General features: G+C 51.5%; 7 protein-coding genes across 7 annotated transcripts; 4 read left to right on the forward strand and 3 right to left on the reverse strand.

Annotated features, from left to right (window-relative positions):
• Positions 1-386: 386 nt before the first annotated feature.
• On the forward strand, positions 387-3,392 carry CORC01_07029 (WD domain-containing protein; the record flags this gene model as incomplete). Its single annotated transcript, XM_022618667.1, has 1 exon — positions 387-3,392. The coding sequence occupies one exon, from the start codon at positions 387-389 to the stop codon at positions 3,390-3,392; it is 3,006 nt and encodes a 1,001-aa protein (XP_022474767.1).
• A 1,105-nt stretch (positions 3,393-4,497) lies between these two features.
• Positions 4,498-7,007, reverse strand: CORC01_07030 (uncharacterized protein; the record flags this gene model as incomplete). The annotated part of the gene is made up of 2 exons (XM_022618668.1): positions 4,498-6,419; positions 6,476-7,007. 2 exons carry the CDS (start codon positions 7,005-7,007, stop codon positions 4,498-4,500), a joined length of 2,454 nt encoding a protein of 817 aa, XP_022474768.1.
• A 1,166-nt stretch (positions 7,008-8,173) lies between these two features.
• CORC01_07031 (uncharacterized protein) lies at positions 8,174-9,459 on the forward strand (the record flags this gene model as incomplete). Its single annotated transcript, XM_022618669.1, has 5 exons — positions 8,174-8,579; positions 8,639-8,843; positions 8,900-9,018; positions 9,079-9,251; positions 9,304-9,459. 5 exons carry the CDS (start codon positions 8,174-8,176, stop codon positions 9,457-9,459), a joined length of 1,059 nt encoding a protein of 352 aa, XP_022474769.1.
• A 911-nt stretch (positions 9,460-10,370) lies between these two features.
• On the forward strand, positions 10,371-11,581 carry CORC01_07032 (uncharacterized protein; the record flags this gene model as incomplete). Its single annotated transcript, XM_022618670.1, has 3 exons — positions 10,371-10,879; positions 10,938-11,050; positions 11,103-11,581. The coding sequence occupies 3 exons, from the start codon at positions 10,371-10,373 to the stop codon at positions 11,579-11,581; spliced, it is 1,101 nt and encodes a 366-aa protein (XP_022474770.1).
• An 841-nt stretch (positions 11,582-12,422) lies between these two features.
• CORC01_07033 (uncharacterized protein) lies at positions 12,423-13,542 on the reverse strand (the record flags this gene model as incomplete). Its single annotated transcript, XM_022618671.1, has 4 exons — positions 12,423-12,545; positions 12,594-12,843; positions 12,897-13,089; positions 13,149-13,542. 4 exons carry the CDS (start codon positions 13,540-13,542, stop codon positions 12,423-12,425), a joined length of 960 nt encoding a protein of 319 aa, XP_022474771.1.
• A 1,455-nt stretch (positions 13,543-14,997) lies between these two features.
• Positions 14,998-16,198, forward strand: CORC01_07034 (uncharacterized protein; the record flags this gene model as incomplete). Its single annotated transcript, XM_022618672.1, has 4 exons — positions 14,998-15,397; positions 15,458-15,656; positions 15,717-15,984; positions 16,037-16,198. 4 exons carry the CDS (start codon positions 14,998-15,000, stop codon positions 16,196-16,198), a joined length of 1,029 nt encoding a protein of 342 aa, XP_022474772.1.
• Positions 16,199-16,664: 466 nt separating this feature from the next.
• Positions 16,665-21,608, reverse strand: CORC01_07035 (RNase3 domain-containing protein; the record flags this gene model as incomplete). The annotated part of the gene is made up of 6 exons (XM_022618673.1): positions 16,665-17,956; positions 18,019-20,472; positions 20,525-20,777; positions 20,825-20,873; positions 20,932-20,960; positions 21,024-21,608. 6 exons carry the CDS (start codon positions 21,606-21,608, stop codon positions 16,665-16,667), a joined length of 4,662 nt encoding a protein of 1,553 aa, XP_022474773.1.
• Positions 21,609-21,913: the final 305 nt, after the last annotated feature.

Raw genomic sequence — 21,913 nt, forward strand, 5'->3', positions numbered from 1 at the left:
AGGGCTTGGGAACATTTCCCCCCGGATGTCACTGTATGTCCCTCCTTCTTCATGCACAATTGATTGTCTTGACCAATTGAGTGAGACAGAGAAATTGACCTCCATCGCAGCTTTCCATCCCCTTAAACATTCACTGCCAGCCAACTTTTTTCACCTCCTCGACTTACACCGCTCGGCGCGCCTATTACACTAATTTTGCCAACTCCTCCTACCTATCTCACTCTCTTTTGGACTTGCGATAACCGACCTCGAGGCACACACTCTTTCCTTTGCATTCTCAATCGCGTCACTGACTTACCTGGGGTGACCTCTGCGACGTAAATCTTCTACACCACCCGGAATCCCACCTCATCTTGCGACGACGCTCGCGAGCCAATGGCGATACAATGAGCGCCACTCCCTCGAACCGGCTCAGACTGACGCCGGGAAATTCCCCTTACCTTCAACAACGATCTAATCGAAGCCCTCTCCGAGGGCGCCTGCCCCATGAGACCCGGCTTTCCCTCAAACGAGTTATTGGCACGACCTGCGCTTCGCCTACAGGCTTCGACACCGTAAACTCATCCTTTGCCTACATAGCAGGCGGTGCTGTCGTCGTTGTCGATGTTGACGGGGAGCACTACGCCCAGCGCTTCTACCGAGCCCGCCCGACTGCGAACCCGGTATACGGCTCTTCGGCATTAACAAACACCTACTCGGCGCCCTCGACGCCCAAGGCTAACGATAGCAGGAATCGCACCGCGATTGGGATCCGGGATTCGCAGAACTGGAATGACTCGCCGGGATCGACGTGGACCAGCCGTGAGCGCATCAAGGCAGCGACGTGTCTGGCGCTGAGTCGGGACGGGAGATATTTGGCAGTCGGAGAGACGGGCTACGCGCCTCGCGTGCTCATCTTCAATCTCGAGGACGCGTCATCTGATGTGCCTCTGGTGTCCATCAGCGAGCATGGGTTCGGTGTGAATGCGGTTGCTTGGTCGGCGGATACCAGGTGGCTTGCTTCCCTGGGAACGGCCAACGACGGCTTCCTTTACATTTGGAGAATCGACCCTCGTACAGGTGCTGCCAAGCTGTACCAGCAGAACAAGTGTACCTCCACCATCAAGGGCATGGTGTGGATGGGCAGCAGTCTTATCACACTCGGCGTGCGACACATCAAGATATGGAAAGTTGAGGAAACTCAGACCTCTTCCCCTTTGAAGACCAAGTTCAACGAGGGCAATTCCGCACCCCAGAGAGTCCTCAACGGTCGCAACGTACTACTCGGATCACTGCTGGACGGCACCTTTAATTGCGCGGCCGTTGTCGATGAAACGAGTATAATCATATGCTCTGAGGCCGGCGACGTCTGTGTGGTGGAGGATGACGGCAAACAGACGAAACTCGTTAGGTCACTCACGGTCGACTTCCCGATAACTTCCATCACTATCAGACATGCCACTGCATACCTCTCGGGAAAGGCGGGTCAATTTGCGACTCTCAGCGTCAAAGCCGTCCTCGACAGTCTCCCAGACGGTATCTTATCGAAAAGCGTCGCGCCCGCTGGTCTGGTAGCCATGGGTTTCTTGACAGAAAACCTCGTAACTATCGACGAGAAGCACACAGTAGACATTTGGAGCTCGAGCTACCAGCCGGGGCAGCTGGAGAAAGACCCATCGCACGTTTCTATTCCGGGCCACGGAGACCAGATCTTGGGCATTCAATCAATGCCAAAGCCGAACGACCAAGGTGCAGATTTCTTCACGTGGTCCGGCTCTGGCAAAGTCATTTTTTGGGATATGAAGGGCAAGATCAAGTGTTCCTTAGATATACCCATTGAACAGGTCATCCCTGAGAGCGAGATGGAACCGGTCAACCAGCTCAACGTGGTCCGAGCGACTAGGGCTGGGAAGATGCTTGTAGCGGCCGACAAGTTTGGCGTTCTTAGGATTATTGACCTGTCTACGAAGGAATGCCTGCTTGAGACGAAAGCCCATTCGTCCGATTGCCAGGGCGTCAGCATCTACGAAGATGACACCAAGTTCTTACTGGCTACTTGCGGCAGGGACAGGACCGCGCAACTTTTTCATCGTACATCAGGTGGAGACTTCCGGCACTTCCAAACACTGGAATTCGCTGCCAGGGTTGTTCAAGTGTTAATTCCATCAGAGGACAAGATAATGACATGTTCCATGGACAGGACATTGCAAACCTACGACATAGTCTGCAAATTGGACGAGGAAGACGAGCTTGCTGCTCTTCCTTCTCGGGCAAACACTCTCAAGGCAGCGCCGACTTCGTTCGTTCTGGGCCAGGATGACAGAACTGCATTCGTCTCCATGCTTGACCGATCAGTCTGTCAATATGATCTATCCAATGGCAGGCTTCTCCACTGCTTCAAGTGTGTTGATGAGAGCGGAGCCGAAACTGCCATTCTGGAGTCTCTCATTTTCACTCAGCCCGCCGGGAAAGAATCGGGCTTTTTACTGGGTATATCAAACACGGACAAATCCGTCCGTCTTTACGACGCTCAGTCCGGTCTCTTTGTAGACAGGGAATGGGGCCACACAGAAGCTATCAACGGCGTCACGTTGACCGACGACGAAGATGGCTGCCAAAGGGTCATCAGCGTAGGGTCTGACGGGACCGTGATGCTTTGGTCCATGGAAGCGGACGACACTGCTCCTTTGTCTACAAGTAGAGATCCGTCACCAATGAAAGACGGATCTGCTTCCACCAGACCGCCACTGCGACGAGTCCTCTCCAAAGCGGAGCTGGCCGAGTTTCAACGCCCATCTTCCGCACAGGGCGGTCGGCGCTCGCCGCCCAGGACCATTCGGAGTCGGACGTCTCGGTACGGCCTAAGCAACAACGCCGTGAGCACGCCCAAGACTGGCATGCAAAGCAGCCCGCTAGCCGAAGATACACCATCCCGACGGTCGTCAGGGTCTGGCAGCCCACCCATTAGTCCGAAGTCGAGGGCATCTAGGCGGCCCTCGCTGCCGTCGTTGGGCCTGCCGCCAAAGAAGAGCTCGCCCAACTTGCGCGGGTTTGGTAATCTCAACATGGCTACAGAGCAGGCGTGTCGTACGTTGCGGGCTTATAGAAAGAAGCTCTCCTCTACGGAGCCTCTTAGCGAGGACGTCATCTTTGAAATCGACCAAGAGTTGCGCCTAACAACTGCCGCTCTCGGTGACAGGGCCACCAGGACCAAAGCCATGCACGATTCTGCCCTTTTGAGCGATCTCCTAGACCAGTATGAGGAGCGTCTGGCCTCCATGCTCGATGAAAAGCTGCGGAATACATTCCAAGGGAGAGAGGTACAGACTCCAAGCGATGAGCGTGAAGAAGAGCTCCTGGCCGTACGGCCTGATACTGCCGGCGGCGGAACCACTTCGGCATCATTTTCTTAACACAAAATCCTTGTATTTTTACACCAACCCTTCCTACCCGCACTGTACAACACTTGCTGGATACAACGGCGTTATCTGGAGAAGAACAACTGGCGTTTGGGAAGAGAATCATCATCGACCTACTTTACAGCACAAAGTCCAGATGTGCCAGGTCGTGGACTTTGGGGATAATCCAGGCGGATAGGGGCATCGTAGCCCCTCCTTTGGATTGTCGGCAAATTTTTTCTATTTTCCCTTTATCGTTCTTTCGACACAGCAGCAGCGATATTTTCTTTTGGTTTTTGGTTTTTTACTTTCCAATTTTTTTTTCGATTGCGAAAGAGATATTCGTCACATAGAGACAAGATAACGGAGTCCTGGGGAGGCAGAGGCGAACTGGAGCCAGGAGTTTTCAACGTGCCCAAGGACATAATGGGACAGATAGCTGGAGAGGAGGGGTATTGCGGACGGGAAACTGGGGATGACAGACTACTTACTTACTACACCGGGGTGCCTTACATTGGACATCGTGGGATATGAACAACAGGAGACGAGGAAACTGGGATGCGGATTCTTGCGTCCTTGAGAAATTTTGACCACAAGCTCTTTTGGGTTTTACCGTTTTTACATATCTTGACCGGGTCGCGCGCCCCCTTCCTTTTTTTTCACTTGGATCAGGCGCGGGAAATAGAACCTGGCAAGGCTTGACTCTTGACTCGTCCTTTGACCCTTGTTACTGACGTCTTGATCGATGAAGCTACCACGTGAAACCGTAACGAGCCTGATTGAGGTGTTTGATTTGGCCTCGAAGTAGGCAGCGTGAGATTCGCATTGAATTATATATACAAGGTGAGAAGAAGAAGAAGAAAAAGCAAAGGGCCCCCGAATCCTTCTCAAACAGACCACCTTACCTCTCGAGGAATAAGACTGTTTTAATCTGTTTGACGGAAAATAAAAAAGGAAAACAAGAGGTGCCGTGTTCCAGGAAATTGTTTTTCTATCCAACGCCCGCAAATGAACCTGCTTGTTCTGGCTTCGTCTGCACTGTATCGTATGCGCGGTGTCCGCAACGGCACCAAAGTAACCCTACCTACCTACCTACCTACTTACCTACTGCTCCTCATAATCAAACAGCGAGTCCCTCTTCCAACGCCTCATCCCGCTCCAACTTTTCGAGCCCCGTCGCCACGGCACCGTATACCCGCAGCGGGACCGCCACCTCGAAGCTCTCGCACGCCAGGTTCTCCACGGCCACGAGCACCAGGCCCCCGCGCTCGTCCCGGGATATCTCTTCTAGTAAGGGGTGCGTGCTGGGCGCTTCGCGCTCCAGTTCCGTCTCTTGGCTCGGTACCACGAATTCTACGCGTATCTTCCACTCAAAGGAGATGCCCGTCGTGACGAACTCTGGCGTAGCGGTGATGGGTATGGTCGGCGTGAATACCATTCTCCGCGAGTAGAGCGTGGCTTCCGAGGCGGATACGTAGACTTTTCGCGTGACGCGGTGGATCGAGGCCTCTGAGCGGATAGCCAGATGCGGCTCGACTCGCTCTGCGGACTCGAGGCACGAGTGGACCGCGTAGCAGGGGATCTCGGCGTCTGTGAAGTCGATGGCCATAGTAACGACTTCGCCCAGACGGTACGAGGGGCGCGTAAGCATAACGACGCCAACGCGCTGTCCATTACGGGCAATCTCGAAGCGGTTCGGGCTTTGTTGACCCTCGAACGTCAGGTTACTGCGCATAATAGCCATGTTGATTGCCTCTGTGGCCGTCGTCGACTCCTCAAACATTGATGGGCGCCGAGAGCTGGGATATGCTGTGGGCGAAAGTAGACCTGCATTGGAGCCCTGCCGGGGCCTCGTAAGGAGCTCGTCGACGTAAACGAGAAATTCATTAATCGTTGCGTCCGTCTTGGTCGTTTTTAACTTATTAATCTCGCTGAGGGTCGACAGCTTGTCGACGGTCTTGATTTTCGCCTGGTCGCGAAGAATAATATACGGGTTCATGAGATCATGGCCGAGAATCTCTCCATGGCTGTTCACGCTGCCAAGTACTCGGAAAGGTATCTCCACAGAGCGAACCTGTTGTTCTTTAGAACCACCTGCTCTCTGTGTGCCAATAACTAGATTGTAAGAGATCTTTACCGCTTTTCCCTTATGTGTCGGTGGTAAGCCTTTTGGGAGCTGAAACGAATACTCGAAAGCCTTGTGTTCTCCGGGGGCAAGGTTCAAGTCCACGAACAAGATGGACTGAGGGGTTGATAGCAAGGGAACGGACTTGGCACTAGCGATGCCGCGCATATCTTTGATGCTGCTGACCTCACCGGCTCCAAGCAGCTCTCCGATGGAGTTGCTGATGCTTCCCCATCCGAAACTTCGAAGCAGTCCACTTTCCCGTTTCGAAGGCTCCACTCCTATGACACCACCTCCTTGGCCGCCGACAACGGCCTTACGCTTGACTTGCTCAAACGGTCCGAGGTTGATGAGCGAACCATCTAGAGTGAATGAGCCTTGAATTTGAGCATAACCCATCATCAACGACTCCGGCTGCCTCGGGTTATGTGACGCAAGGTTGGAAGATTTTCGGAAATGTGGCGGCCGCATGGGACCCCGTGTGGGCTGCGTTGGATATTCTGAAGCCAAAGTTTCAGTAGAGTTGTTGCTCATTGAGTAGAATTCTCCACTGCTGCGTGGTGTTCCTCCGCCCATGCTTGTCGTCGAAAGTATCCGCATGGCTGGTGTAGGATGATCGATAGGGTTGGTAAGCACGCCGTCCTTGTTTCGTATGGCTAGAGTTGGAGGTACTTCGGTGTTTGGACTCAACAGCCCATCGTGATGTGACGCTACTGGGGTGCTTTGGGTGTCCGACAGCGGCGACTGTACCATTGGAAACCGGAATTCAGCCAGCGCGTTGGAGGGTGATCTGATGGGACGTTGGGGGCCTGCTACGCCAGGGGTATTTGGTGCGGTCGAGGATCGCGAGTTGGACGGAGGTGTGTCGGAAGCGGATGTCGAGTTGAATAAAGGCGAGCTTATATGCCTCGGCGACGCTGCGATGGAGTCAGTATTTGGACTCCAAGTGAATATGTGGCACTCAAGTTCTGACCAGAGTGAGGTGCTGTGAGCCCGAGCCCCAGTGCAGCTCCCCGAGGGACAATCTGTAGACTGGATGCTCTGGCATGGCCGCGAGCAGGCCGATGCGCCTTTACGGAGCTAGCATTGCTCTGATTGTCGTCGGGTACGGTGCTGGTGGAACCAATTGATACAATGGAAACGGACTTCTTGTGGCCATTGCCACGGTATTCGAGAGCACTCGGAGGATGCGATGGGGTCCACGGCACTGAGCCTGCGCGGCTTCGCGACTGGGTGACTGGTACGTTGAGGGATAGAGCAGATCGATGACCGCGGGTTTGAGCAGAGTTCGGCGGGGTCAAGCCAGCGCTAGACTTGCCTCTCAGCAAGGGCGAGACATGCCTCGGTCTGTCTACAGGTGTGAGTCGCTGGGACTGTCGTTGCTGGTTGGGATCGCGAGCAATGTTCTTGAAGGTGATGGTGCATTTGATATCCTCGCCAGCGAAGACAGTCTGGTCGTGCCAGCGGATAAAGACTCGAATGTTGCTGGAGGCCTCTGGAGACATGATGGCGCTCGTCCGGGCGGAGGGGAGGGGAAAGGATCGATTGAGGTTGCAACGAATCAAGTGGTCATCACATGTCTGGTATCAACCATCGTCGCGTCTAAACTCGTGGGTTGGAGATGGACAAGGAGTCCTGACAGGTGCATTGAACGTCATGGGCTTCCGAGTTGGCGGGAGACAGGAAGTTGAGCGAGCTGGGCTAGCTCCAGTGTCGCTGCGAGTCGGGCGGGCCCCCTTCGGCGCGTGCTGCAGGGGTGGGATCCACGTCCCCGTTTCCTTTCACAGTTCTAGTGTCACTGTCACCTCGGCGCCTTACCTCAGCAGTACGGCCCACTGACTCGGAGACGGGAAGCGGAGCCGGTACGTACCCAATCTCATGGATGTCACTTACACGATCTCAACAACACAACCATCAAGAAATTCAAAGATTCCTATCCGACGGATCGTGAAAATAATCACAAACATTCTTGCACTAGTATTGGGACTCATCTCGAAACCAAGATCCAACCACCCCCCCAACAACAAACAACCAAAAACCGTAAAACAAAAAAAAACCAAAAAAAACACTAAACAAAAAGAAACCAATACAGAGCACACGAAAAAAAAACCAAACAACACCACAACCCAGCAAAGATGACTTATCCCCATCTCCCCCCCCCCCCCCCCCCCCAAAAAAAAAGGGCCAATTCCGTTCAGTCCAAAGCCAGAAGTCTCTCTGAGCAGGAAGGAGGCAGGTGCCTCTTGGGTAGCGCACCTCCCATCCTCCCTGAACTGCCTATTTAAAATTTGAGGCGGCATTGAAGAATCTGTAGAGAGAAGGTAGTTATTCAGAAGGTGCCGGGTCTCTTGTCTGCACCTGCCACCGGAGTCATCCACATCCACATCCTCTACAACTTCTTTCAGACAGCCCACGTCCCCTCCTCTTCCACCAAGGCGCGACACAAAGTAGCTTCCTTTTACCTCAGCCATGCAATTCTTTGTCTGTGTTTTCATGTGTTCACATTCTTCTACCAGTATCTTGTTCAAAAGACAAATTTCCAAGGCTGTGGTCTCCTCTGTTCTTGATTCCTTTTCTCCATCACCGGAATTTTCACGGTCATTCATATTACGCTCACGAGATTTGGCAGCACTCCCATCAAATTGAAGATTACATACATTTCTTTCCCAAGATGGCAATCATCGATACCCTGCCCGCAGTCGAAGTCTCTGTTCGCCTCGAGAGGGGCTACCGAGATGCTGATGAATACCCCGACCCGTATCCGTATTATGAGCCTGAGAGATACATGAACGATTCTGAGCGTTGCGCCCGCAACTACATTGAGAGCAAGAACGGAGCCGAGTTCGCAGTTCACATCAAAGTCTTGGATAATGCCTCCATTGATTCTTGGGTCCATCGAAGCGAAGGTTTGATTTTCCTTCTCTTCCTCGACGGTCATTTCATGGGAAGGCGATTCTGCTACGATGATGAATTCAAAGATGGAAGCTGGCAGTTTGCCTTTAAAGGCAAGAGACATCCCAACCAGGACCGAACTTCAATGGTTGAGAGTAACTTCAAGTTCGAGACCGTCACTGCAGGTAAACACAGCCCATCACTCGACATTTCACAAATATTAGAAGCTAATGTTTCTACATAGTTGACCAAGATGTCACCGATGGCGACTTTCGGCGAGCCAAAAACCTAGGTACAATCGAGGTACGCGTTAGGCTTGCCAGATTTGCTGGTGTTCCACGCCGCAACAGACGTGTAAACTTGGAGAGACCGTTCCGCGAGCCGCAGTATAACAAGTGCGAGATCTCTGAGGAAGCAATCAAGGGCCGCCCAATCCACCATGGGACTTCGTGTGCAACGATCGCCCCCCAATGATATATCCATCACGCTGACCAGATCTCCACAGCTTCACCCAGCCGGTCAACATGCCTTTGCGACCTCCCAGAAAGATGCATCGAGCAGCCATTGAGCAAGTCCGCACGGGTGCTCTCTTTGCGACCTACATGTTCAAATATCGCTCGCGAGGTATGCGCCAATATATCGCAAGAATACGTTTGTACCGATTTGAGATTGACTGTTGTAAAGAAGCGCTGAAGATCGAGAAGATCGTTCCTCAGACCCCCGGGCCCGAGCCGATTCCGATGCCACCATTCCGCCAGATGCCGGCCTACTTGGCAAAGTCGAGCCTTCCTAGATTCGAGGACCTTCACGACGATGAGGTCGAACGCCTTGCTCGGGAGAGACATCAACAGCTTCAAGTAGGGGTGCCGTCAATATTAATTAGTTTGCGAACTGACACTTTTCTACTAGGACGAGCGAGCGCAGCCATCGACTCAGAAGAAGAAACGGAGCTATGGCGACTTCTGTGATCTTACGGAGGACGCTGATGAGCGATCGACTCGACCTTACAAGATTATCAAGCTGAGAAACGGCCATGATGCTTTTGATCTTACAGGCGGCTACTAGAGATTTAGACCACGAGATCGTGCGTTCAGTGTGAAGGAGGAACCAGTTGATGATGGGGTTTGCTGGAAGAGTCTCATTCGTCAAAACGAGCCTCATGTAGGGGGTTTGAATCATGAACTGAAGCCCATCACAACGAAGGGCAACTCCAATTCAGGAAGTTCAGACGAGGGACAGTGTTTGGTTGAAAGGATGTTGAATTTACTTTGATCGAAACTTCGTTTGAGGGAACGGGTGAGAGACAAGTAGTAGGACTCACGCCCCATCAGAAAGCTTGCTCCCAGAACAATATAAATACTGTTACATATATAAATTCTCAAGCGTCCAAGTGTTTTTTTATTGTTCTCTGTAACTTTTGATGTAACATCTTATCCTTGTCAAGTAAGTTACAAACCATCCTACTTATTTATGGAATGGCTGTCACACCTGTGAAGTCCTGCTGCTTGTCCCAGGCCCAGAGCATACAAATGTTCTTCGATGATGTTTCAACTACTAAAAAGCCTCTTCCGACTTATGTGAGAGTTGTAACATCAGAAGAATTGAGATAATTTGCAATCACATCAATAGAGATTTGTGCGCCGTCAGCCGTTTGATCAGGGCGCGGCTTCCTTGGGGCTTTTTGCCCAGCTTAATGTAGCATGGATAAGGCTCCGTCTGCGCGCTATCCATCTTCGAGCAGATGGCCTTCGCTTAGGAAATCGGAAGGAAGAGGGGACCTAAAACGGAATACTCCCATGGAAGGCACATCTGGTGCCTCCCTGGCTAATATGGCTACCCACCGTCCAACTGCTGCAAATCGACCGTGTCCAGCCACAGCCGTGCCTCGGTTGTGGACTCAGCTGGTTCCAAGCCGTAGAAGTACTACCACACCTACAAGCTGCAATATTACCTCTCAGTTTCAGCAAGCCGAAACAATGGCAGGTTTCGACTTCCATGTCTACATACGGGTGGTCGTTCGGGTGGCTGGTTTTCCAGCCCTGGAGCGAGATGACCTGACAGCAGAGAGCCTCGCAAACGAAGCTCCTTTCAGCTGCAGCAAAGTGATCGAGGTCAAAGAGGGTGCCAAATTTTCGATTCATGTTCTTCTTGGCGCAGGCTTTCCCAGACTTCTTGCTGCCGACGATGGGCTGATGATGCTGCTGGAACTCGACGATACCGAGGTTCTTCGACGGTTGTACACGAAGAACATGATTATCTCCCAGAAATCACGTCAATTTCGCATGGAATTTTTTGGGATTTTGAGTCAAACCGAGAGAGGCAAACAGGTTTTACAACATTTCAAGTTTGGCACGGCCAAGAAAGACGATAAGGCGATTCGAGGCACCATCCGGATTGATTTATACATTGTCAAGCTTCTCGGGTCACCAGAGAGGGGACTTCTCAACGACATTAGTACCTCCGGTCCATCAGTTCAGACCAGAAAGTGAGTTGACTCCTAACGCCATGTAGAATGAGAGACATCTTATGACAGTGGCCACTAGCTTGGGACCTGGGAAGAAAGTGAAGAACGTCCTGGCAGCGGACACATACAATGTGAAGCGGCTCAACTATGAGCGCCCGATCGGAAGGTTCAATTTCAGGTATGGACCAAGAGGTCTGTAAATTTCTCCATCAAGTTGTTTCTTCCTAAGACTGACTTTCTTCAGGGAACTTGCCCCTGCCCAAGCAAAAGAGCAACGACGAGAACGACTGCGATGAGGACCTGATCGACTTGTCTGACGTTCCAGCGCTTCCAAAGCATGGATTGAATATGTTCGGAGGAGTCAACTTAATGCGAAACTCCTCCTCATTGCTTCCAGATCTTGATAATCTGTCAGTAGTCCCTGCACAGACTCTGACACTTATGGACACAGATCCCAGCTCAATACATTCAGCACTACTGGACACAGAAGATGGCTACGACTCGGAACTGAACAGGCGGTTCGTTCCCATCCGACCGAAACCTCCACAATCCGTCGTGGAAGAGCCGCACCTTCAGAGAGATATACCCGATGACGAAGCCATCCCGATTCAATCCTTTGAATCGAAAGATATTCAAACTTCTAGGAAGCGATCTGCCGTGGCGGCTTTCGGCTACGGTTCCCCCTCTAGACCCAAGAAGTTTCTCGCTACTTCTACATACTAAAGGTTCAGGCCAAAGCTCAGACGAGAGATGGTGCCAAAGGTGAAATGGAGCAAGCTTTTGCGCATCAAACGGGGAAATGGGTTGACCAGAATGAGAGATCAATGTTGACGAGCGAACTCTCGAGTCTGCTATCGAGTATGGAAGGAAGAGGCTCAGGCAGTTAAAGCGGATGCGACTATGACCTGTGGGTTCTTGGTGAAAAGAAGCGAGAAGGACTTTGAGGCCAAGCAGGATGCGCGTGAATGATTGGTGTCAGCGGGAATAAGGCACTACCCTATTCTATGCCCATAGTGATGGCAGCGTCTTTCAAAGGTGAATGATTGGGACATCCGGTCACGAAATGAAATTTGAGAAACCATCAGTCTGCTTTGATCCAACGGCGTTGATAACATCCAGTCGTATGACTTGATGATATCAGACGACGTTACTCAATTGACGAGGAAACTCTGTCATGGCACTGAAAACGAATCAGTGGTATTTTTACGATGCATATAAACGAAATTATGTTTGTAGCTCGCATCAAAGATGACTAGGCTTGGTGATTATCGTGTATTTGATCAGCAAACAGTTTCTTAGAGCCGTGTCTTCTGTTTGATCCCACACTGGGATCAAAGGTAGCGGGCGGTATCACAGAATTCATACGCTTGATAAACAAACACATCAATGTAAACTGTGATATGAGGCAGCTACTTTCGCCGATTCTATTTAATTTACCACAGCAAATTCGAATTTAGGCATGAGTTTCCTCTCGCCCTTCAACTTAAGATTATGGCAATAGAGTACCCTCCGCAGCAATAGCCACTTCTATTTGGCAAGTTTGAGATATCCCTCAACAACCTTCTCAATCATCAACCAGATCAATCGTTCCATCTGCGTCCATCTTGTAGATCTTGCGTAGCTGAAAGTCGGCCTCCTCATCCGCCTCACGCTTCACGCCAGCTCTATTCTCTTGCTTTGTCTTCTGCTGAAAGAAATGTCAGCCTAGAACAGCCTTAAAAATGGCGTGACTTACCTGAAGCTGCTCCAAACGTTCCTGGGCAAGTTTGTGGATTTCTGCTAGCGGCAACATTGCCACGGTCTGAGGTAGAGATGACGGAGAGAGCTCAGGAGAAGGATCTCGAGGAATGATGCCATCGACTTGGAGAGAAGTCTTGGGCTTGTACCGGAAGAAGAATCGAGCGATGCGCTTGCTTCCATCTGGAAAAGAGTATGATTTCCGGGCTGTACTTGCGCTGGCATCTTTTTCGATTCCCTCCGAAAACCTAGTTGTCATATCATCAGTAAGAGTATCGGAAGCCAGTGTTGTGATTCTTACGATGTGCCGTGCGACAGGCTTTTGCCTTTCAGTGCCTTCTCTGCGATTTTCTCTGGCTCCTTCACTTCTCTCGAATCCCTCACTCCGCTCGGCTTAAAGCCCTTGAACTCGACACAATAGACAATCACTTCAATGATGCCGACTTTTTGTGCAATGAGTTCATCTGCTGCTAAACGTTCCGTACTTCCTTCGACTGGTTCATCAATGTCAGCAGTCAAGAGTCGATGAATGTAGGGATAGCAGCAGAACCACCTGTATTGATCGGTGCAAACTTGAATTGCCTGAGAATGACCTTGCCAGGTTTGCCTGACTTATCCTTGACACAGCGGATGAACGAAGCGATTTTTTGGTGTACCAGGTGGCACTTGTGATGGTATCGGGCAACGATGCGATTACCGTCTATGTAGAGAGCTACGGCCAGCCTGTTGTCTCCATCGATCCAACCCCGGCTGTTCTGAATCTGGTAGTGGATAGAGAATTTGGTGTCGACTTGGCTTTCGATGACTTTGGAGATCGTATGATTTGACGAGCCCGAGGATGAGGGGACTCCGGGGGGATCTGGGTCAACAAACTCGATGCAGTCATCATGTGATCCATTGATACGGATGGAGACCTTGATCTCAGGGAGGCTGTCAATTACTGCCATGACGTCTTCAAGACGTGGTGATGGGAGGGTGCTTTGAGAGTGGTTGTTCTTGATTTGTGACCTCTGATGTTCGAAGAGCCATGAAGATTGAAAGATCGAGGTCAAAGGAGGGGCGATGGTTTAAGGGGATTTTATAGGCATGTAGAAGGAAGGAGGACGAAGGTGACGAGGTGGAGTGGAGAGGGTATTTCAGCAAACGGAAGGAGCTTTGGAGGGCAGTAAGTCAATGGAACCGACGTAGATAGGAGGCATCCGAGAAGATTACAGTAAGGATAAACCTCTTGATATGACCAGGTTGGATTATAATGAATATGTATCTAACACTGCCCAAATTTAGGATGAAGTAACTTGAAACATGAGCCTCTCGAAACAAGACACGGTAAAAGTGAGGCCATTTAAGAAGATGATGCATTCAGAAGCTTACGAAGTGAGCCATGAACACCCTCCTTACCTCGAACTATTGACATGAATTTGAACTACCATGCCTTGTAGACAGTGGGAAAGCCAAAGTTATACAAAAAAAAAAAAAGCACTAGGCCTGGATGTCGAGGGGTTCTGAGGTCCAGCGGCCTTGACTAGTCTAGAAAGCTCTGGGTCTATGTCAAGGTTCCCATTCGACCCTCGATCGATCCATTCTTTTTCTTGTTTCTCGTTTAATTATACGGTCCTTTCCACGGACGGGCATTCGAGAGGATAGTATCTTAAAAATCACAGACACCTTTGATCCCGGCATGTCCAGAACGTCTTATTATGACTGCTCTGCCGCCTCGACTCGTCATGTTGAGGCCTCACTTCATTTTGCCTATTTTAGAGCTTAATGTATTTGGGGATCTACTGGCCTACCGATGTTGCATTCATGATATTACTGCTGTATGCTGAAATTGAGATCGTGTCGACGGACCTGATCCAAGCTCCGAGCTTCCTTCGATAATGGCTTGCCCGAGTCCGCTCTTTTCCCAGTGCTATCTAGCGAGGTTCGATGCACAGATCGGAATACGACCGGTGTAATGGGTCGTCAACGACAGGATACGGGAAGGACCCGTTTGCCAACCTGGAAGTTCAAATTTCTTAACCAAGACTCGTGGCTGGTGAAATGTCTCTGACTGACAGTACCAGTAGAATCATCGACCAAGATCTGGCGAGTAAAGATGGACCGGGAATGCCAGCTGCTTCACTTACAATTGGTAACATACCCCACCTCTGCCTGGGGCCAAACCAATCAGGCAGCGAGCGCAGCTCGATGTAAGGCGCCCCCCCACCCAATAATTACCTTTTCAGTCGCGTTCGCACCTTCTCCCCAACTTCACGTGGGTCTCATCGTCTCAACCCAGATTGACCTCATTCCACTCTTCCACATCACGGCACTACCTTAAGGTAACGACTGCACCAAGCAGGCCAAAACAATCTGCTCTGTCGGAAGGTATTTCAAGCGCAAGTTTGGGATCGTGAGGCAAGATGGTCGTCATTGACGAGCTCCCGGGTATAAAAGTTACGGTCCAAGTCAGCGGACAGGATGCCGTTGAGTACGACGACCTGGATGGCTTAGAGAACGACGTGAACCGCAAGCATGCCACACACCGGACCTTCAATTACGTCGAGTCCAAGGACGATGCCTACTTCTCCCTCAGGTACGAAGTTGACAACAGACACCGGTGGGAGAGCCCGGACCGCGCCTTCTCATTCGTATTGTACATCGACGGCAAGCGCATGGACGGCGTCGTTTGCGAGGCGACTCGCTTCCACCAAGTAGATCCGTTTTACAAATGGAGCACCGTTGCCGAGGGCTCTCGAGAACGTATAAGTGTCTCCCGCTGTGAACGTCTGAGCAAATTCAAGTTCTCCAAAGTCACCACGAGTAAGTTTGGTCACCCTTGGCAAGGCGCCTTGAGTGTTGCGAGTGCTGACTTGGCCCTAGTTGATGATGCTACCAAGGAGCGCGTTGAAGGAGACTCGAAGAAATCAAAGTCCCTTGGCGTCATCGAGGTCTTCATATACCCCATGGTCATCACAGGACTTCCGCACTACACGGAATCTGGCCGCCCCGACACTAGGAATACCGGCTTCGACATCGCGGAAAAGGCGCTCAAAGGCCGTGCTGTCTCTCACGGCACCTCGTAAGTTGACTCCCCTCTCATCCATGAGATAATAACACCTGTACTCACATGAATTAATAGCTTCACTGATGGTGGAGTGGTTGCCCAGAGAATCTGTGTACGCGGAGAATTTCTGAACGGCGGTGACCCGATCGCGTGCTTCATGTTCAAGTACCGCTCCAGGGGTACGATACGCAGGCCCAGCTCTTCGCTCGACTCAACTTACGTTTTCCTAGATGCACTACAAAAGGAGCTCATCATACCTCGGACTCCAAGCCCCGAGGCCATTGACGAGCTTTCCGAAGCCGAAATTCGACGGCTAGCTGCAGAGCGCCTGGACGAGCTCAACGTGGGTCTCACTCTCGCAACTCTACCGAGAACTTGACACTGACTTGGTATAGAATGGACGTCGCTCAAACACCGTCAAGCGAGAGAGCAAAGGCCCTATTATCAAGCGCGAGTACGCCGAGGTCTACGATCTCACCGAGGAGCCTACCAAACGCGAATGGAAGAAGGTCAAGATCGATGCCAATAGGGAGGCTATTGACCTCACCGACGACTAGACCCATGCACATTCCTGTGCGTGCTCTGTACGTGCTCGTTCTTCGCACTCTCCACCAGAGCAGAGTGTCACGACAGCGATCCTCAATTTTCGGTGCAGCTTTTCCTTTGACGCGACAAAGCGACTTATGATTTTATTCGGTCTCTGAGAAGCATTGATGTGGTCTCCAACCACACTTAGGGGACATGGAGTATATTCAGGCTGACGATTTGGGAATCCCGGCCCCCGGCACGGCCCCAATGCGAGCAGCTTTTCGTTTCTGTGATTAGGAGTTCAGGGGCAAAGCACCAATTTATACCCTCTTATTGCACCTTATCCCACCTCTCCATAGTCGATTTGTCGAGAGAATACGAACCGCAGAATCATGCGTACGAATCATGAAATATACAATAGATTGCTTTTCCCAGTTTGTTTGTCCATTTGCCCCACTTTGTGCCCATGACATGCCAATCCTTCTGGTCGCTCTCCTATCCCATAACTGTATCTTCAGCCTCCTGAACATCCATGCTCTCCTGCTTCGCTTCATTCTTTTCCGCTTTGAGTATACTGACTGCCGCCTCCGCGGCTTTGACCTTGACCTCATCTCTAGAAATCCCTCCGTCGACCTCGACAACACACCGGTCGCCGACCATAACCTTACACGAAAACCGCTTCTCGCCGTCTTCAACCTCTTGCACGTCCAGAACGTACGTAACAGTCTTGTTGTCCGCCAAATGTCCCAACTCCTCCTTGGGGTGCAGCACGTGCACCTCGTCCCTCAGGATCCGATCCAGGTACTCCAGGATGCCGAACCGCTCCACGACCCCGGCGCAGACTTCCAAGTCTCCAGAGTCGACGTACACGGCGCCGAGGAGGGACTCGAAAACGTCGGAATAGAACTTGCGCAGTTGCATGCGTGCGAGGAGGGCCCAGGGGTACGTCGTGCCATGCTCCATTGCCTCAATCATCTCATCTCTGAGCGCGGTGTGCCGCTTTGAGACGTTGACCTGCTCGAGGCCGATCGCGGGGGCTTGGTGGCGCATGAATTTCCACAAGGGCAGCGCGAAGCGCGAATGGTGTAGCTCGGGCTCCTTACCACTGCTGCCGGCGCCTGTGACGATTACCTCGTCCTGACTGACTGACTGTTCTAGAGCTAGAAATCCGAGAAAGTCTCCATTGACCATTGCTGTTTTTAGGAGATGCATCGTCTGATGTGGAAGAGGGGGTTCGATGGTAAAGAGGCGGTTGACAATGACATAGTCCAGCACAGAGTCGCCGATGAACTCGAGACGTTCCAGGCAGCCCAGGGTGTTGCCGAGGTTGAAGGACGCGTGGGTCATGGACTGAATCAGCAGAGACTTCTTTTCAAATTCGTAGCCTATGAGCTGCTCCAAGGGCTCGAGGGTAGAGGGGAGTTCGATGTCAGAGGGAGCGACGTCGTACAAGGCCTGTCTGCAGTCATCCAGGGTTTTCCACTTGATCTGCTGGAGGAAGATGGACATGCACTTCAACGCTTTCGGTAGACCGCCGTCGATCATCGAGGCCCCGATGAGTGCTTCGACGATGTCAGCGAGCGTCTTGGTAGAGATCTTTCTCGTGGAGGTCTCCTCGCCGCGCTGGAGCATGTCGTCCACGTAGATGGGGCGCCATTTTTGCCCCGTGAAAGGCTTGGTGAGGATGAACCTGTCGAGGCCGTGCTTGATGGCCGCCTTGCAAAGGGTCGAGTTCGCGACAATCGCGTCTTTCTTGAAAGACAGGAGCCGTTCTGGCCAGTCCGGGTCTGGTCTCATGTTAGTTCTCCAATTCGTGCATAGCACGCCGGGTCACTGGAGATGGACTTACTCAGAGCGGCCACATTGATTGTGGCGGAGAACTTGAGAATAGAGTCACCCAGGAATTCGATGCGTTCATAGTTTGTGGGTTCACACGCGCTTCCCGCGCTGATGGCTGTGAGTACCAGAGACGGGTCGGAGATGGCCAACGGTCTCAGAATACCCATAGACAGCTCTCGCGCCACTAGGTGGGTTTCGATATGATGCAAGATCGACGGTATGAGAACACCAAACTGAGCGTACTTTGCAGGTATGTTATCCACCTTTGCCCACGGCATCGGGTAGACTCTGTTGTACGGCTTGACAGTGCTGGGGCCGTGACTGGGATCGCTCTGTGGCCGATGAAGAAAGTCTGACCTGCGGGACCACTTCTTGAGAGCTAGGTAAGGTACGTCCTCTGGAGCCTTTTCGAATTCGTAGAACATCTTCTGCACAGATTCGGGTGCTGGTTTGTTGGGGATGACGTTGTCGTACGTATAGGGGGAACCAGACTGGTCGCGTATGAAACAGGTCAGATCGTGGGCTGACATCGCCCCCGGGACGAAGCCTTTGACGCCGATTTGATCGAGGGAAAGATCTCCAGCACCAACTGCGCTGAACCTTACGATCTGCTGGAGGCCGGCCGAATTCCAACGATGACCATACGGCAGAGCAAGAAGCACAGCTGTATCATCATTGCCGGCCAGCTCATCGATAGGAAGCTGCTGCCCGAATTCAAGTGACCAGGTGACGTTATAGCCCAGATAGATGGGTATCGTCCGCAGCCCAGGAACCCATACAGGGATTACCATTTCGTACTCTCCCTGGACAGCACCATCTGAGTCCTTGAGCAGGATCCGAGTTGCCCTTAGATTGTTACCGACTTTCCAAGCTTTGGCAACTCCATTCCAGGCATTGAGTAGGCCGTTGACCTGCAGAATAGCAGCTCTTTTGTCAATTCCAGGCACAAAATCCTCCGGCTTGAAAGGCAACAAGTTGTCGTTGATAAGTCCAGCCTCACGTAACTTGACATAGGCTTGAAAAGCAGCGTCTTTTGTAGCATTTTGTTCTGATTTCCAAGCCAATTCACTCTCGGCGCTACGAACCGAGGCTGGTAGATAGCTCGGAAGGTTTACGGTAGCCCGTAAGTCTGGCGCGCCTTTTATGATGGTCTCGTGAATGATGTAGTCAGGCCTCCAGTCGATATACTCTCCCGGAGATAATATTCGGCAGAGATGATCAAGATGTTGTTTTGCGTTATCGAGATCCAGAACAGCTCCTGTTTCTTGGACTCGGTAGATCATCTCTTTTGGCTCATCGGCCTGCTCGATTTCTTGGAGGCGTTCAAGTTCTCGCTCTTGGTCTTCGTACTGGGCCTTCATCTCCGCCTCCAGCATCTCCCATTCTTTCCCCAAACTTTTCGAGCGATCAAACAGCATCAAAAGCTTGGATTGTTTCTTCCGGGCCCGTCCGCGGCGTTGAATGAAAGACTTGAGGTTCGGCGGGTTATCGAAACAAAGGACCAAGTTACAGGCCGGCACGTCGATGCCTTCTTCGAGTACGCTGGTGGCAACTAACAGGTTGGTTCTCCCGGACCGGAATTGATGCAACGATCGCTGATCCTCGACTCTGGAGAGATCCCATATATCTTTCTTCTTGGCTTGGAACTGTGACGTGCCCATCATAGCACCTATTCGATATCGCTCTCGTAGCAACTTATGCGATGTAAGCAAATGACACAGAACAGCGACAGTTGCTCTTTCTCTCGCGAAAATGATACCAATGGTTTCGGGTTTGTCTTGTAACAATTTCTCAATGACAACGAGCACCTTATCCGAAACGACCTCACGACTGAGGTCATCTTCCGATGGGCATTGGCATTCGACTTGACTGAGAATGTGGAAGAGATATTGTTTCTCTTCATCCTTCCATGTGTCGAACCAGACGCTCTGGGCCCTGACTGCGGCCCTGAATCTCGAAATCACTTCCCAGATATAATATTCTGCGGCCCAAGGTCCTAGTTCGCTGGAGATATGATTTGCTTGGCGACCAAAAGAAGTCATTTGGTTCTGGATGTATGTGTCGTGACTTTTTAGAACTGAGATAAGATCACGCCGACTGCGATCTGTTCCCTCTGCTTGAAGGTATCGAACATAAGGGTCTTCCGAGATATCAAGAGACTGTATAGCTGTCCTCAAGCTTCGCAAGCTGTTCGGATCATCGAGCTCGTGTCGAGGTTGGAAAGATGCGTATGCCAGCTCTGGTTTATTGACAGCGGCAAGCAGGTCGTCCCGGTGCATTGTAGGGCTCTTGCAAACAGCATCTAGCGTGGCTTCGAGGGTGTTGATACTTTCAACTTTGGAACCGAAAGTCGGGCTTGCTGTAAGACCCAAGATGTGGGGAGTAGGGCGGCCTTTACGTTGTTCTTCATGATAAAAGAGCGACATGATCTTGGCTCCCGGAGACTTGCCGACGCAATTATGAGCTTGCTCGTATCGATTAGCCTGTACACTTGTCTAGATTTCGAAACCACATACCTTCGTCAAAGACGATTAGAGACAGTCTTGACATAGGCACAAACGCATGCGACAACGCGTCCAACAGGATCTGATACGTCGATACAACTATGCGCACATTGAGAAGAACTGCATCCCACACTTGCTGGTCCGACCATGAGTCCACATTATCGTCGCCACTGAGGAACTTGATCTGGACCTCTGGAATCTGGGTTTTGAGAACTTCAAATTGTTGATTACAAAGCGAGACCGTGGGGGCTAAGAACCAGACAATCTGCAGAGTTAGCCCGGGATAGAGAATCTGTATTGGACCTAACTAACCTGTTTGGATGACGTTCTCTCTATTTCTGCCCTTATTCGTAAAACAGCTCTGTAGAAGCCCATGTCAACATCACGCATCTATGCTTTTTCGGAGATAATCCACTTACACTTGCGTTTTACCACTGCCAGTGTCCATCTACCAAGTATTAGCTAATCCAGGGTTTCTTAGATTTTAATCCACAGGCTCGACGACACTTACAGCAACAACAATGTTTTGCCTCATACTTTCGGCCAACATCTCGGATTGGTAGGCTCTCGCATTCATGATGACCGAGGTGCCTGAGGCGGGCTCAGCTAGAGGCGAAGAAGCCTCATTGCTCAGGAACAACTCCTCGGCGGCGGCCGAGAGTGTCTCCTGGTTATGAGGCCCGAGGACCGGCGCACTGGCAGGCACCTCATCTTCCAGAGGATCTGCACCCTCGCCGGAAGATGATGGTGAATGGTCAGCCATTGTTCGTATGGTTCTAGCGTGGACCTCAGGACCCAGTCTTAGGGTCCTGACCACAGTCTTGGGAAGCGTGGTACTTCGGGAGAATCCAAGTGAGCCAAGCAACGGTACACTAGCACGCTCAAAGTACTGGGGTACAATGACAAGACTCGCCCAGCAGTGGGGTGGTCGGTATGAGTCAAAAAAGATGTCTAAGTTTAAATGACGCGGCTCAAAACGGAAAATTGGCCAAAAATTGCGACGCGGGGACCAGGATTCTTGGGGCTCGATGCACAGCACCGCGGGGCGCCTGGGATTTCTGTACACTTTTTGCCGTGTGCGGTGGGCGCGATGCATGCGTGACTCGGCGATGATTGCCTGACGACAATTGTTGACTTGGTCGTAAATATGGCGATGATGCCGTAACCCGGAGGTTGGGATCCCTGTGAAGAATGGCGTCGCAGTGGGTGCCTGGATGGCGTTTGGGAACGTTTGCCGATTGTTTGCTTCTTTTCCCGCAGCAAATGAGTCGGGAGGAAAATTGAGACCTCGAGGCCACACGTATCCGTGGCATGCTATCCATATTTGCACTCGCAAGCCACCACGCACTCCAACAGGGTGGTTGTGTTGAGTTCAGGGACTCTGCAGGAGGCCGGCGGCCC

This window comes from Colletotrichum orchidophilum, assembly GCF_001831195.1.
Source record: "Colletotrichum orchidophilum strain IMI 309357 chromosome Unknown Scaffold_55.1, whole genome shotgun sequence".
In the NCBI taxonomy this organism is placed as follows: Eukaryota; Fungi; Ascomycota; class Sordariomycetes; order Glomerellales; family Glomerellaceae; genus Colletotrichum; species Colletotrichum orchidophilum.